Source organism: Scardinius erythrophthalmus, assembly GCF_964197995.2.
Source record: "Scardinius erythrophthalmus genome assembly, chromosome: 7".
In the NCBI taxonomy this organism is placed as follows: Eukaryota; Metazoa; Chordata; class Actinopteri; order Cypriniformes; family Leuciscidae; genus Scardinius; species Scardinius erythrophthalmus.
In genome coordinates this window covers 14,338,605-14,356,515 of record NC_138227.1, presented here as the reverse complement: position 1 = coordinate 14,356,515, position 17,911 = coordinate 14,338,605, and the positions used below count along the sequence as shown (strand labels likewise).

The window sequence follows — 17,911 nt, the reverse complement described above, 5'->3', positions numbered from 1 at the left end:
TGTTTAATTGCTATTCTTCTCTATAAAATAATTCAGCAACTAGAAATTGCATTTTATGAAGTCTTTGAGAAGTCATGAAAATTCCTTGGTCTAAAGATGTGGGAATCCTGTGGGTAGCAGCAAAGGTCACATTTACACAGTGATGACGGATACAGTGCGCTCAGATCCACTGTAACGTTATCATTTTTTTTATTCATTATCTAAATTGTTTGTCATTTACCAAGGAGTGTAAGCAGTTTTTCAGACTTGTGGTCAGTGGGAGATGGACAGACATAGACAGTGTGTGGGCAGTGACTCATTGGCAGTCACACTACACTGTTGTAGCGTCTCTCTGGCTTGAATATGCTTGACCAATGAAGCACAACAGTGTAAACTGTCCCGATGGGCCTACCACACGGTACCAGGAAGTGATTGCCCTTTAAAGAGCATGCTTTGTTTGGATGAGCATGCCCCCCCTCCCCATTTTTCCTCCATGAGTGTTTTGGTTATACATTGACTGGTATCATGTCCAGATCAACTGATCTTGTACCTTTTTTTGGATGTCTCTCTAAACAATTGCTTTTTTTGCAATAGATTTTATATTGGGGATTTATGCAAGTAAGAGAACAGAAACTCTGAGAATATAATTCTCTGAGATATATAATATTCTATCATATAATATGGAAATACACAACCGTTCAAAAGTTTGGGGTTGGTAAGATTTATTTTTAAAGAAATCTCTTATGCTCACCAAGGCTGCTTTTATATACAGTAACAGTAATATCGTAAAATATTATTACAATTTAATTCTCTTTTTATGTATTTTAAAATGTAATTTTAATTTATTCCTGTGATGGCAAAATGTAGCTTTGCCATCACATGAATAAATTACACTTTAAAATACATAAAATGAGAATTAAGTTGTTATACTATTTTACATTTGCTACTCATTTGCTGTCACATGATCCTTCAGAAATCATTCTAATATACTGATTTGGTGTGGAAACATTTTTGTTGAATAGAAGGTTTACAAGAACAGCATTTGATTACTGTCTTTACTGTCACTTTGATCAATTTAATGTGTCCTTGTACATAAAGGTATTAATTTATTTTTTTAAAAAACCTTATGGACCCTTTTGAACAGTAAAGTATTTTAATAGACACATCTGTTTGTGTTTTTATGTTTTTTTTTATTTTATTTTTTTTATGTTTGACATGCTTTTTATATGCTAAATTATATTTATTTAAGTTGAATTAAATATAAATGGGCCATGGGAACATTATAGGTCATCTTAAATTAAATGCATATCATTTAGCAAACAGAATTTACACAAGTTCTGTGGTAAAAAGACCACAGTATTTTTGCTTGTCATTTATAAAGTATCACTTGATTACCTTAAATCCATCCTGAAATCTCAAACAGACTTTTAATCTCCCTTAAAACAAGATTTTTGAAATCAGGTGATGTTCACCAGATGTCATGTAGGTTGTACAAGATTGACAAATTTTTGCTTTTACTTTAAATGAAAATGCAAGTAAAAAGCATTTTTATGAAGTAAGCTCACTTGTTTGGTAAGCTTGTTTAGGAAGATTTTACCAGAAAAGGTTTTGGAATTGTTAACTTTATAATATTAATTGCTGTGTTTTTTCTGTTTGCTTGGTTTATATTTTTTACTTTATTTATGTAATTCAGTTTTTGCCATTGCAGATGCTGACATGGCAAAACATAAAACTATACTACTGCTACTACCATAAAATATCACTAACAGCTAGCAAGTTTTATGTACTGACTAATTTTCTAATAAATGCCTAACGATTTATTATTTATATGTTCTTACATATTTCTGTTCACACTATACTTAATTAAAACCCTTTGTGTTTAGCTCTCCTGTTTAAAGAGCACCTGTTGGAAAATAATAATAATGTATGAAGCTGCTCATTGTCATGCTGCTTTACCTGAGCATCAAAAGTAACCAGACGAGGGCGCCATTCATCAACATAACACACGTCATCATGTGTAGGAGTGTTTAACTGGAATGTCATCAATCACGTCATATATCCTGCATATCGATGATAAGATAACAAGCCGATATCAACTCCCTTAGGCAAACAGTTCTAGATAATGCATCTGTAAATCTGTACATGGCATAACGCATTATGCTTGCAGTGGGTCTTTTGTATCCTTGCAGTTGAGTTTTAGTGCAGTCTGATTTCCTTCTGAAAAGGAGACATTTTTTTGTCTCGGTATGTGTAAGACCTTGCATCAGTCTTGCGATACAAACATTTCCACTTCTGTTTCTTTTTTAGTGATGTAACATTTGACAAAATTTTGCTCTCGCTCTCCTTTTGGTCCTTTTAAGTCAAAAGCTGTGGCAAATGACATCAGTGTCTGAAGAACTCCTCCTCTAGCATTACAATCTGTGTTTTGAGGTCCGTACCTGTCACATAATATTTAGCCCATCGTCTAGCGTTTCCATTTAACGTTTATGACACACTCTCTTTAGGCAGGCAGTGGCTTTTCTAGAGCGTTCTTCAGAGTCTAGCCATCTGCCAATCGGATGCCCAGCGCGCGAGGAGGACGAGGGGGAAATACGAGAACGGGAAAGAAAAGAAGAGAGGGACCGTTCGATACTGAACCGGACACATGTTGAGTTAGCGGACCGTTCCTGCTCCCTCCGCCTCCCTCAGCAGTGGATTCACAGTCTGCTTTTGATTCCCGAGCAGGGAAACGGTTCACATTCCCTTCCATAACCCCGTTTGAACTATGGACTCGAATAAAATGGTAGGTTGTCGATGTTGATGTTTAGCGAGTGTTGTGCATCTACACGTTTTGGGGGGGTGGGGAGGGATTCGGGCTTGCCTGTTCGCGGGGTTGTTTTGTATCGAGGATTTTATGATTTGGAGTAACAAACCCTGTGTTTGTTTACCTTTACCGTCGCGAGCGTTCACTCCTTGGACCGTTACGTTTAAAACAAGTTGCAGCGAAAATAGTCGTTTGCGCATTTTAGCCAATTTTGGGCTCGTTAAGTATTTCCCAAAACATTCCAGGATTTTAGGAAGTCACAGCGAGTGTGCTAATATGTCTGGTCCGTGAGAAATTGCGTTTTAAATGGACCACTAATATCTGAACGTTTAGTCAACAGGAACGCACGATCCGTTTTTATCTACTTAAGTTAAATGGATAGTTCAACCCAAAATACTAATTCTGTTTTCATTTACTTGTCCTCATATGCCTGTATTGTTATTTCTTTTTCGCAATACAAAAGCAGATGCTAGCCAGAATGAGTTACCATTCACTTTCATTGTATGAAAAATACTCAATTAATGTAAATGGTGACTGAGACTTTGAGAATACCAGCCCTTAATATTCTTCCTAAGATCACCTTTTGTGTTTCGCAGAAGAAAGTAAGTCATAGAGGTTTGTTACATTGAGTAAGTGATGACAGTCTTTTTTGGGGAACTGTCCTTTTAAATGTGCTGCTAATACAAACTTTTGGGGTTTGAGGGCCACGCAACTCAGTTGTGTGGACTTAAATGTTGGATTTTGACTCTTGAGTGGCTCTTTTGATTCTTGTAGGATCTGAGTCAGTATCTTCTGTACCTTTTTTGGACACACGATTCACACTGTTTTGACTTGAACCGCCGCATCCCCCTCTCTGCTTTGACTCCCAACCTGCTATCAACATTGTATGTGTGATATCTGCTTGTTCTCAAATCCCTCATGTCATGCTCTGCTTGACAATGCTATGAAAACATGTTTTTACTTGAGTGGGGTCTAGTGATCCTCACTGAAGATTTTTGTGTGTGTGTTTGTGCAGGCCACGACAAGGCTCAGTCGAGCTTTATAGAAATTCAATGATTGATGTAATTTGTAGAGAAGAAGGAGCAGTGATTGGGTTTGATCTGTGTCTTCTGGGTTTCCTGAGAGGTTTTGATGTGGCCTCAGAAGGCATCTTGTTAGCAAGCTTGTAAAACTCAAGGTTTCTTTCAATAGTGCTGCTGTTACAGCTCTTCAGTCCTTTTGGCCTAAACCAAAAGGACTGTGAGGCCCTTAAGAAACTCCACTTGTCCATCTGATTCTCAGGTGTGTTTAGTTGGTGACAAAAAAGAAGGATCCGAGACTTGATGCATTTCTTTAAAAAAAAAAAATTCATTTATTTTTGTAACTTCTGCAGTTGGCATATGATTTTATCCAAAGTAACTTACAATGTAATGTGCATACATTTTATCAGTTCATGCATTCCAGGGTAACTGAACCGATGAATTTGGAATAGGAAAAAAAATCCTATGCAATATCTTTATTTCAAATTTTTTTGTGTTCATATTTTCTTTTATTTGTGCTTTTATATAAATAAGTTTGATTTGAAAAATGTATATTTTAATACAGTGCTATGCATAAGTTTAGACACCCATACTAAAGTTGACTAAAAAGAGGAATAAAAAATCATCTTTTGGAAACTGAACTTAATGCCTTAATTTAAAAAATTAGGAAAAATCCAACCTTTAAGGACACCAATTTTCTTTGTGAATGAATAATGTATCGTAAATAAATAAATATTCTTCCTTAAAATACAGGGTGCATATGTTTGGACACCCCTATGTTAAATTCCCATAGAGGCAGGCAGATTTTCATTTTTAAAGGCCAGTTACTTCATGGATCCAGGATACTATGCATCCTGATAAAGTTCCCTCGGCCCCTGGAATTAAAATAGCCCCACATCATCACATAGCCATAGTATCCTGGATCCATGAAGTAACTGGCCTTTAAAAATAAAAATCTGCCTGACTCTAAGGGAATTTAACATAGGGGTGTCCAAACATATGCACCCTGTATTTTAAGGAAGAACATTTATTTATTTATGATACATTATTCATTCACAAAGAAAATGTGTGTGTCCTTAAAGGTTGGATTTTTCCTAATTTTTTTAATTAAGGCATTAAGTTCAATTTCCAAAAGATGATTTTTTTATTCCTCTTTTTAGTCAACTTTAGTATGGGTGTCTAAACTTATGCATAGCACTGTATAATAGTGAATACGATATTCGCACCGTGGCCCTCAATCAAATGTGATTTCTGGAGTTTTCTGCAGATGTGGTATAGTCACTTTGCTGTCTCAAAGACATGTGTGATTTATTGCATTATTTATGACGTTGCATTTAGGGTTGGGAGATATGACGTTATTATCGTATATCGACGATATCTCGCAAGTATCGTTATTATAACAGTCAGACGATCATCGTCAATATCGGAAAAAATATACTCACATAGCCCCATAGTTACCATACACATATTTATTCACATGCAAAAACATGAATTAAATATTTTCTAGGGTATTTGGACAGAAATTCTAACCGTACCAGAGTTCGTTTGGAACCGGACCGAGACCACCTCTTCAGCTGGGTCTCGGTACGGTTGTTTGGTGTGATTGCCCAAAAGATCCGCACCAAAGGGGGAAACTAACTTGAGTTCATTCAATCAGACCAAATAAGGAAGGTGTGAATACACCTTAAGTGAGTGTTAGATGATGGCAAAGGTAATCTAAATGTAAAAATAGGATAAATGTAAAATATAAAAATATAAGATATTACAATACCTAGGGCCAGTTTGTGCCAATGGATACCCTCTTTTGGCGTTAATTTTTTTGAATCCATTTCTAATTCAAACCAAAAAAAACAAACAAAAAAAAACATTTTTTCTCATGCAGAACGAACTGCAGAATTTTAGACAAATTATACATTATAGCTTGAATACACGTTTAAAAACAGCACTACACATTATAATTAAGGAGATTAATTATACTCGTCATCATGAAATATCTACTCAGATGATAACGCCAAAAAGAAAGAGAAACATCTAACATTATGAAAAATAAGCACATTGCTATGTGACATCAACATGCATTTATCATTATTATAATCACCAAATTCTGTTTCATTTGTATTTAACAGCTCTACCTAACCAAAATAAAACCTTTAACATTTCAATCATTAAATTAAACGAACTGAATTGCAATCATTAAATAAAGTGCAGCCAAACTTAACATTGATGGCAGTGTATGTCAGCAGTGTTGTTTCTTGCAAGGGAAGGGGCGGATATTATATTATAATATAATCGTATATTGCGGAAATTTTTAAGGTGGTTATTGAAATATTCAATATTCAGTGCATTTATTTTGTTATTGATAATAGTGCATTAATTGAGGATCCTTTTGCATTTGATATAGATTTGCTTTTGTAATTAGCAGCTGTTTTTGGTCAGAGTAAAAATGTATTCAAATTCAAGGTTTTTTTTTTTTTAATTGAAGTATTTTGACAGCTGGATGACGCACTGTGTGTTAGAAAATTATACCCTCATAAATGCAGACCTGAAAATCAGTTCAACTGGCCAAGTATTGCTTAACATAATGCCGAAAACCGAAAGTCTCTAGGTGGTCTGGTTGAGGAGTAGATAGAAGTGCAAGATTAGTGCGCACAGACAGAACAGAAATCATGAGTTAACAATCGCAATTTTGTCCGGTGGAAAATTGCGCTAAAAAACGGTCAAAGCCATATCAACTACCCCTTTACATTGGTGCAAAACTGAAGCGAGTGCAGTCAGGGTTATTCAGTGTGATTTTTCCACTCCAGAGTCCTAACTAGGTGTTTACTGTGTGTTCCCTGCAAGAGGAAGTTTGAGTCATATGAGTAAAATTTAAAAATTGTCTTTAAAAGGGAAGAAAAATTATTTTCGTAACGCAGTACACACAGTTGCCTTTCACTTCAGCCAATTTTGGGCTCGTTAAATATTTCCCAAAACATTCCAGGATTTTAGGAAGTCACAGCGAGTGTGCTAATATGTAAAAGTATTTTCGTAACGCAGTACACACAGTTGCCTTTCACTTCAGTGACCTTTAAAAGGGGTGGAGTTGTTTGCAGGAGACTGCGTTAGCTGAAAAAACACTAGTGGCTAAGTGTGGGCGTCAATCCCCCACTCATCAATATGACAAGAAAGGAGAAGCGTGTGTTTTTTCTTGTAGTGGGTGAGAGTTTTGGTATTTTAGGGAGTTAAGACCTGATCTTGAGAACAGAGGACCAGGAAGTTGAGAGGTATTTTTAGTCTTTTCAACTTTGACACAACGCCTCCGAAAAAGCTGAAGAGAAGCCGCAGACCAATACCTATATCAGCAGAGCGTCTTCAAAAGACGGGGCACTTTAAGCTGGCAGCCTATTCTCTGAACCCCTTAAAAGTAGGTAGATTACCCAAAATGGGAAGCTGGGGAAGTTGTTTGGGTTGGCTGCAATGCCCTTTAGAGGACTGTGGGTAGAGTCTGCATTCTTCAGCAAAGTGGATATGGGAAAGTTAGGGTGATCCAAGATAAAGAAAAGACTTCAGAAGAACTCTGTGAAACTACCTCTAAAACTATAGACCATAAAGAACATGACCACAATTTGATGACCGGTCCACCCCTAGCATCCGGATTTGACTGTGTGGGTCATTAGCTATGTTTCCATCTAGAGCTGAGAATTTAACTTTTGCGCAAAATTTAAATGTCTCATAAAACATTTGTAAATAAAGCAGTGTTTTCATGTGTTTTCAAAATCGTCACTTCTTGGGAAATTGGTGCAAAATATCTGTATTAAAAATGGAAGTTGCTGCAGTAATGGAAGCCACTGTGGCTCTTTTTTCCTACTTCATAAATGACTTAAGTCTCTGAGTGCAAAACGAAACGTTTTTTAATGCGATATCTCAACATTCGCATTAAAAATAAGTGGAAGGAAACATAGCTAATGATGAATTTTTTCTTTCCAAGGCTCGATTTGAGGGGGGATATGATATGATATATGATAATTAACAAACTAAATAACTATTAATACCTCTAATTGATCAATAAGAATTCAATATTCTTCAATATTTGCACAGTCAGTCAAGCTTTTGTCATTCTTCGCGCTGTTCAAAATGGCCAAGAGATTTATTTATTTTCAAGTCATTGAATTTCAAGTCAAAGCTGAATTTTCAGAATCATTATAAGTGTCACACGATCCTCAGAAATCATTCTAATATGCTGATTTGCTGCTTAATGCTTTTGTGGAAACTGTCTTGCATTCTTTCTTTGATGTATAGAAAGAACAGCTTTTAATATAATAGAAGCCAGGACTTTTTTTAAAATAAAATTCTTTGTAACATTTTGTAACACACATGTCTTCTTTGGTCAATAAAAATAAAAATTCTGTGCACTCATACTTGCTACTTATTCACATTCAAGCATCCTATCACCCTCCCCCAAAATATCAAAGTTCAGCTGCACAATTTGATATATCAACTAGTTACCCGCTAATTATTTCTCATAAGATCCCTGCCTGTATAATTGTGGAGCAGCATGATGGGTTAAAGGATAAAGCTCAATATGAGGAGAGCTATTTCCTTACAGTCTCCTCTCCAGGCAGATGGGTCACATGAGGACATCTGGCCTTAATATCCCTGTAGTGGATACTCCTGTCTAAGATCCTATTGATTTGATTGATATTGTGCCTTTGGCAGTTCTGTGCAACATGACTGTCAGAATGGTTCACAACGCAGATGTTTGCAGATCATCAGTCACATATGCTTTGCTTAACAAGCTTGTGTCAGCTCCATATAGAAATAGTGCTACAGTAATTAAGTGTCTAATGGGTTGATATTGCTGTAGGCGAGGGATTGAATAAACTACTTGTGGCATAACAAGCTGTTAGAAGAGCTTGCTTTGAAATGCAAAAGCACGATATTTAGTTACTCACTATGGATACAAGAGAAGAAATAATAAAGCAGTTGCGTCGATGCATTTCTGAATGCAAATCTGAGTGCATATACATGTAAATGAGTCCAAAAATTCTATACATTATAATGAATAAAGTAAGACAGAATGGATGAGTAAATTATGACATTTATAAACTATCCTTTAGACCCGATTGAGCCTACATTTGATATGTAGATTTATAAGGCCTCTAAATAATCAACATGATCAAAATTTGAAAAATATGTACACAATCTTCTTCATGCCTTCTGGCGTCTGATTGATAGTTTATACTTCAAGTAAAAATCCTTTTCAGTATAATTGTAAAAACGTCCCTCTTCAGGTCGTAGTACATATGTCATTATTCTGTAAATTTAGTATTAATATAATATGAAATACAAGTAATATTAAAATTAATATTTCCAGATCAAATGTTTTATGTACTAAACTATTGTTTAGTATTTATTAATACTAAAATAAAATGTTAAGTATTAATGTTAGTTTCATTAATATTAATCAAACAACAAAATTCAAAGAGAAAATCTCTCAGCTGAAAGTAAGATGAACATTTACTGCACTGAAGCAACTTAAGTCTACTTAATTATCCATAAAAATATGGAAATTTTTACATAAATAAAATATGATCAACCCACAATAAAAACTACAGAACTTTTGATCACAAAACTAAGCATTTCAATATCAGATATATTGTTGGGAGATACTATGGAAGCTTGTTTCTGCCACTGAATAAAGAATAAAAAAAACTTTTTATCTCACTATTTGGACTTTTCTCAGAATTGTGAGTTATAAAGTCAGAATTGTCACTTGCCTGATTGGGCCAGTGCTGCGTCATAACGAAATTGATAATTTGCTTGTGTTTTTAAGTCTTGTCAATTTCAACATTCAAGCCTTTTTTAACCATATTCTGATTCAAACGCAAGAAATCTCATTTTAGTGCTCGCGCTATGTTTTCTCAGACAACTCTCTGTGTGCGCACAGAAAACAGCTTGCGAGTATTGAAAAGAGTTCTCTTTCACGTCTTCTTGCGCTTGAGTGGAAAAATACACAACAAATGTATGTGTGAAATGCTTGTCTTGGCGAGTATTCATGTAAACACTGTCGGGTATGTCTGAACTTAAACAGATGAGAAAGAAAACGCATGTGTAACCAGTGGCGTGGCGTGGGGAAAATTTCCGAGGAAGCCAATTAAGACACAACCTCTAAGCTGTGTGTTTTAAGGGGTGGGGGCAGAAAATCATACGTTACCATTTATATGTTGCTATTTGGATGAACTATTAGAGCGCCCATCATCATCTTACCGGGACTTACGCTTGTTACAATACAACACTTTGAGCACGGACTCTCTCTCTCTCTCTCTCTCTCTCTCTCTCTCTCTCTCTCTCTCTCTCTCTCTCTCTCTCTCTCTCTCTCTCTCTCTCTCTCTCTCTCTCTCTCTCTCTCTCTCTCTCTCTCTCTCTCTCTCTCTCTCTCTCTCTCTCTCTCTCTCTCTCTCTCTCTCTCACACTCTCTCTCACACTCACACACACACACACACACACACACAGTCAGTCTTCTTAAACATCTTTCATGGTGTTTTTTATTAAAACATTCGCAGATAGGAAACGCCAACGGTAAGCAACAAGAAGATAACCTTTTTCATTTAATACACCCTTAAATCGGTGTGACGCTCATGTAAGGATATACAATAGCGGTTATTCACAAACAATCACAACAATAAAAAACAAAGTGCACTCACATGCTGCTTAATCAAAGCACGCAAGAAACAGTAAGAAGAACTATAATCACATTAAAAAAATAACACATCGCTAAATGGGCAGTTCAGACCAGACGCGCTCTCTCTCTCTCTCTCTCTCTCTCTCTCTCTCTCTCTCTCTCTCTCTCTCTCTCACACACACACACACACACACACACACACACACACACACACACACACACACACACACACACACACACACACACACACACACACACACACACACACACACAGAGAGAGTCAGTCCTCTTAAACATCTTATGGTCTTTTCATTAAAACATTCGCAGATAGATAGGAAGCCACTCAGTACGGACGTAATTCTCCTCATTGAAAGTCCGAAACCCTTTCTTCCTCTCAGTGCGGAGCATTAGTTTTGGTGTTGGCCTGCCGTAGAGGTTTAGTAAAATATTTTTTTATCAAATACTCCAAATCTCCACCCTCCATAGCATAATTACATTAATAATTTTAGCTAACTAGCTAAACAAGATGTCAACACAAATCCACAAATCTTCCGCTATTTCATTCATTCATTCATTGACGATGATAACGTGATGTGATTGGCCTGATGCCAACAAGTTCATGGCTTCCCTTGACACTGTCCTGACCAATCAAGGGGAGCAGTGTCGTGACAATAGCGTCACCTGATTGGTTAATCATTCTTTTTTTTTCTATCAAGGGATGCCAACTCAGCCTGGCCTCCTCACAGACACAGGGTGCAGTACCATGTTTTCAACGCTCATTCACCATGTCACTTTTATAGGGGCGCTGTTTTACACATCATAAAACGCTCAGTAATGAATGACGAGAGACGATGAGGAGATGACAGAAGGATTACGTAAACTGTGAAAACAAAAGTGTTTATTAAATGACGATTATATTCTGAAAAAGTGAGGAAGCCTGGCTTCCCTTGGCCTCCGCAAGAAAACGCCACTGTGTGTATCAGTATATTGGATCTGTGCGTCCGGTCTTGGTGACCTGATATCGGTCTTTTCAGCCTAATTTTCCTGCTGTTGTCTGTCATTAATCAAACAACAAAAGACAGAGAAAATCACTCCATGATCTTGCCTGAACAACTTTTGTAGCTTTAATGAGAATTAATCTATATTTAATTAAAACTCTGAAGACTATGCAGTGTTATTTTACATTTGATAATTTAATTTCTGTAAGTTACATGACTACTTTTATACCTGAATAACTTAAAGCACTGTTTGTTTCATTTGTATCTCTGTTTTGTTGTATTTATTTGAGGTGTTGGTTATAACTTCTTAGTTCATTACTGAAGACTCGCTTGTCAGGCTAGTAGTTTTTGCTGTGGTATCGAAATTTGAATCGATCGAGAATTGTGAAATTACAACAGTATCTACAATGTTGGTGGCTTTTTTATTAGAATACAATGTTACATGGGTCAAAACAACAAAACTTTTACATTTTTATTGATTTATTTATTGGTTTGTCCAGTGAAAACTTTGGCAGGGCAAGTAAAATTTGAACCACTGGCCCAACCAATCCCCTAGCATTGAACACTGTTACTTTATTAAGTGGTTATCACTTCATCTTATCATTCGCCTGTGCTGTGAGAGAGATGGGTCTGGGATGCCAGTAAATTCACTCGCCAGTGCCAAGAGGCCTGGGCAGCTGGCACAACTCATTCACACAAATGACAAAGTCTCAGTGTGAACCAATTAGGTCACACCTCTCCTCACACTAGCATTATGTTCTCTTAGACTCTTTAGCTGCTAATATGCTTATCTAGTGCTTTTATTTGAAGGATTTAATGAAAATATGTTGACGTCAATTCTACTGGTCACTTTTTTTATAGACTTAATGACTCATGGAAAGTTTTAGTTATATGTTTATCTGCTCTGATACATCATTGGTTGTTGGAGAGGGATGAAAGAAACCTTTAGTGCCTTTTTTTGCATAGAGGCCGGGACACACCAAGCCGATGCTCTGCCATCAGGCAATGTCGGTCCGCTTTTGAGCGTCGTTCGGCTCTATTTGAACGGCGTCTGGGTTTTTTGGGCCGCGGAGTTGGGGCCCGTCGGTGAGAGCGAGAACTCTGATTGGCTGTTCAGCTTAGTGAACGAATCAGTGCATGAGAATAAAAGCGAAAGTGATGAAAGCGAGAAAAGAAGTCAAGACGGTACATACAGAAGGTTGTTATAATTTTACCTCATCTTACCCGAGCGTTCGAATGCAGAAATATTTCCATAATAACATGAGCCATCTGGAATGAAGAAAGTGATCATCGTTATTGATATTCAAAATGTTAAGCAAGCGCTGCTTCGTTTCCAAATTGTATATCTGCAGTCCTAGTTTCGGTTTCCTTTTTGAATGACAAAAAGGTAGGGGGGGATGGAGAAGGGGGAGGGGGGCCTAAAGAAGGCTTGATCCCCCCAAAAAAGTCTTGATCCCCCCTGAAGGACATCAAAGCAAGATGTGGGGTAATATAAAGTTTTACCTGTAAAATAATAAGTAGATACATTTATAGCTTTGACCGATTTTAAATCATAATTTTGGCCACCCCTGAAATGGGTCATACCATTAACATTACTTGAGCAGTTGCATGGACGAAGAACATAATCCGTTTAAAATGCATATACACAGTTCAGTTGAATGATAACAACCCCCCCCACCCCCAACTCTCTGATCCCCCTGAGGGCCATTGTGTAATTCACACTCAGGGTTGGTCCATGAGAAACCTGTAAGGATTTTTCCAACCTTCTGTCTTTTCTTCATCCTTTTCATCATGTTTGAGATCACAGCTGTGACTTGATTAGATGCTCATCCCACAGATCCATCTTTTCTACACAAAGCCATGCCTTGTTGTCAGCTTTAACAGTGTGTCCTGCAGCAGAAGCCAGCACAGGGAATGAAGGCTGAACGCTGTGTGTGTACAACGACACTTTTATATGCACTAAAACAGCATTCTCTCAGCATCCCTGTCAGGATGATCCCTGGCCTCTTCAACAAAAACTTTTCAGGTTTATTTTTGCTCTAATGCATATTATGCATCAATATTTCTCGGTTTCAAAACCTACACTGCCACTCAAAAGTTTGGGTTTTGGTATGACATTTTTACAGTAAAAACAGTAATATTATGAAATATTATTACAATTTAAAAATAATATTTTTTTTTCTATTTTTTTATAAATATATTTTAAAGTGGAATTTATTTCTGTGATGGCAAAGCTGAATTTTCAGCATCATTAATCCATCAGTCACATGATCCTCCAGAAATCATTCTAATATGCTGATTTGCTGATCAAAAATCATTTCTTATTATTATCAATGTTGAAAACAGTTTTTTTTTTGTATTTTGTTTTCGTGGAAACCATGATGCATTTTTTTCCCAGGATTCTTTGATATCCTAATATCTTTGATATTTTTTGATCTTTTGCTATCTTTAGCTATCTTATATAATGTTTTTTCACTGAGTATTCGCAATGTATCATGGGATTGACTGCTCTGTGACGGATACATGCGATTATGAATTTGGCCCAAAACACTTTTTGGACAGCCTTTGCAATTAAAGTACACTGGTGCTGCTTTTTAGAACTGTTATTCTAGAAATAAAGTATGTGTCGGGTCTAAATAAAAAGAAATTCTGGCATTTAGAGGAAGTAAGACTGAGACTCAACTGCCACACCTTAATTGGCTTATGCAACCATGTGCATTATCTGATGATGGGCCGATAAGGGTTCATTACATTCAGCTGACCATGACTGACTATGCGATGCTTGTTTAAACAGGAACACTGTTTATGTTGTGATGGTATCTAGAACTGATGGTGGTTTGATATATATGAACATATGGCTAGTGCTTTCTCAACACCTCTCTCAAGTTTGGTCAGCTTCAGAGCTCTCAACAAAATGAGCGTGGTATATATGGTTGAGAGATGAATCATGAACTAGGAGGATGTAGCCCAAGCTGTAATAGTGTTTTAGGTCATGCTGCCTGTTAAACCCTCCTTGAGCTGAACTTCATTAGTATTCAGTGGTGGTTGCACAGCGGTGGTTAAAGTTGCTCAATAAGGCTCCAGTGAAACACTAAAACTCACTGTTTCCCTCAGCACACAGGAACACTCTTCTGCTACGAGTTGCTTTTAATCCCAAAAATAAATTTTCCTTCTCTCTTTCTCTTCCACAGGCAGTGAGCATCAACAAAGCCATCAACACACAGGAGGTTGCTGTCAAAGAGAAGCATGCCAGGAATATCCTTTTGTCTGTGTTGCCCTGAAAGAGAAAAGAGAAATACTGTATTTAGGAATGTAAGGGGGAAAAGATGATTAAGATTCTTATTTTATGATGAATACGCAGGCGGCATCACCGGATAACCTCAAAATAGCCAAATCACAATCTACTGGTTATAGGGATCGCCAAATAACCGTTATTTAATTTAATTATGTCCATTGAATACCCTACTGTATGCTTGACAGACCTGTTAATCTGCAAATGTTTTAAACCTGGAAAACTTTTAAAATAGCTTTTATTTTTTTCATAATTTAATATTTTTTTATTTGATTATTTTATTTTGAGGATATCTTATTTTTATAAATGTTATAAATTTTAAATATATATATATATATGTGTGTATATATATATATATATATATGTGTGTATATATATATATATGTATATATATATATATATATATATATATATGTATATATATGTATATATATGTGTGTATATGTATATGTGTATATATAAATATAGCTGCGAGCAGCGATGAAGGGCCAAAGCCGGCGGGACCGCCACCCCGGTGCCTTTAGGTAACTAAAGGCACCGGGGTGGCGGTGCCACCGGCTTGGGCCCGTAATCGCTGCTCGCAGCTATATTTTAATTTTGTTATTGTTAATGTTATTTTATTTGGAGATATCTAATTTGAGGTTATTATGAGGTATTTTATTTTATAAAGTTGAAGATCATCATCAGATTACAGAGTCCCTGTAAAGTCAAAATTAATTATGTGTTCTGAGTTTGTCACACCACAGAAAAATGTGTTATTGGCCACCCAGCCAAATTTGAATGATAAAAAAGCCGGCAAGTACATAAAATAAGCGATAATGAGCAGTAGTCTCTGCTCTCAAGCGCTGGGGGCGTGTCCACTGGCTGCGCTGAAACCACGCCCACTCGTGGGAAAGCTCGCTGCCGTCGACTCGCCACACTCAACTGTCACCGCTACAGCCGGAAAGGATGCTCCTAGCAGCTTAATTTGTTTTACAAAGCCATACATGTTGAGCCTGGACTACCTACTATAATTGTAACATAAGCACACAAGGCAACTTACACTCATTGGTGGGCAGTCACGCACTGCCAATGATGGCACCAGTTGTCGGCGCGACGGGAGGATGATCGCCGAGGCGGGAGATAGTCGGCTCGGCCACATTCACCAGTAACAGCGGATTATCAGTGAATGAATCCCAGTTGTCTCCAACGAAAGTTTATAAAACTATCCCGTGTAAAATGATCACTACAGAGGCGGGTTTTGGCGGTGATCCTCAGCTCTCCATCAAGGTGGCTCTTCACAAAATTAATCCACCTCTTGTTGATATGATAGTTTTTCGGAAATTTAAATAAGGACACCGATCTGTTTTGTATGTGATCGCATCCAGGTAATACGCATTTCCGTGACGAAGGCATAGCTAGCTAGCAAACTGTAGGATATAGTAACTCGCGATTGAGTTGCAAACTGATGTGAATGGGCTCCAGTGCGTCATCAAGTAGGGCCGTGTCCAGGAGCTCAGGGGCTCCAGTGCGTCATTAAGTGGGGGCGTGTCCAGGAGCTCAGGGGCTCCAGTGCGTCATCAAGTGGGGGCGTGTCCAGGGGCTCCAGTGCATCATCGAGCCCCTGTTTTAGCCCCGCCCAAAAAATCCGGAACACAGCAATGGTGAAAAACTGTTTAACGGTCTAACTCCACAATTCAGTACTTCACAGTTCAGTCTTTGTAATATGATTTAGCAATACATTTCTAACATTTATAATGTATTTAGAATTTTTTTTTAGAATTGCCTTTACAGGGACTTTAAACTTTACTTTATGTTAAGGTGTCTAATTTGAGAGTAATATGAGTTATTTTATTTTATATTATTTTATATTTAATTTTTTGGACATTGGACTCCCTACTTATTCGATACCTTAAACTAAGATACTAGGAGATAAAACCTCAAAATACCTGGCAGGCCTAGTACCAATACCTGGCAGGCATGTGTATATATATATATATATATATATATATATATATATATATATATATATATATGGTACCAGTACACTGGACAGACAAATCTGCCAATATTTGGCCATTATCAGCATCTGATATTGAAGCATCTGGATTAAGATGATTCAGAGATGCAGACTTTAAACAGCGTGTCCCTCATTTTTGTCCTTGACTACTGTCTTCACCGTGCATATTGGGCACGCATCATGAGAAAGGGGCTCACACATTCTGGCTTGCAGTCAACCGTCTGCCCCTTTCCAGCAATGCGGTGCTCTGCTGGAAATTTTGCCACGTCTTCCACAAGCTGCTGAGGGACGGCCATCCAAACGTGAGTACATACACGCAGTGGCGGAACTAGAGTTTTATACATGGGGTGGCCAGGGGGTGGCCACTGCTACTTGCGGGGGTACACAGTACACAGTACACAGTACACACACACACACACACACAGTGGAAAAGCTTATGGAAGGAATTGGGTCACTCTGTTTGTGTCTATAAGTGTTGAACATCCAAAATATTTGCAGAAAACAAAGCTGAAGCACCAAGGAGATAAGATACCGTAGCATGTGTCTGTTATGAACTGCTGCATTTATTTACAAAAAAAAACTCACATTTACAATTTTTTTTTTTAAATTAGATATAGCAGGCATCAAGCAGACATGCAGGCTACTTGAAAAATGTAAACAATTTTATTGCCCATCAATATAAAATCTTATCCTAGGAAGATTTAATACAACATAATTATTTCATTATAATAATTTATAATTATTCTTTCTAATTATAATTATTTAATTTATAAAAAAAAATTTGTGTGTTGATTTTCTGGTGAACTATCCTTTTAATCTGGCAAAATCTTCTCAACTTAAATTCCTGAATTTGGTATGTGATTGACTGCCTGTGTCTGGTAGATGCTCTGACCTGTTGCTGGTCCTGAAGTCTGACCACACTGACTCTGACTAGCCAGTGGTGATGCAAGGGCTGTGGTGTGTTTGCATCTGATCTGCCTGTTAGTCCAGTCATTTTAAGACAAAATGGGGGTCAACCTTGAACAAATTGCAACAGAAGCAAACTCAACTGATTTTGTATCCTCAATATGTCCTAAGTAAGGAAAAACAAGTCCCGAAGAATCCCATTAGGGGAAAGTTTAGAAAAAGACCCAAATATAGCCTATTCATACGCCTATTCA

The 17,911-nt window shown here is 37.2% G+C and overlaps 2 protein-coding genes across 4 annotated transcripts in view; both read left to right on the top strand.

Annotated features, from left to right (window-relative positions):
• The window catches only part of LOC308693715 (E3 ubiquitin-protein ligase TRIM39-like), a gene marked incomplete at both ends in the record, with an annotated part of 764,022 nt that overhangs the window by 654,249 nt on the left and 91,862 nt on the right, over window positions 1-17,911 (top strand). The window lies entirely within an intron of this gene.
• Window positions 1-17,911, top strand: part of hip1 (huntingtin interacting protein 1) — a 63,693-nt gene that overhangs the window by 20,738 nt on the left and 25,044 nt on the right. Inside the window, exons 1-4 of one of the 3 annotated variants that reach the window (XM_081370111.1) lie at window positions 2,340-2,409; window positions 2,484-2,761; window positions 14,652-14,715; window positions 16,911-17,053. In XM_081370111.1, coding sequence (XP_081226237.1) covers window positions 2,744-2,761; window positions 14,652-14,715; window positions 16,911-17,053 — 225 coding nt within the window. In that variant the 5' untranslated portion in view covers window positions 2,340-2,409; window positions 2,484-2,743. The other 2 variants (XM_081370112.1, XM_081370110.1) reach the window with 2 other exon arrangements.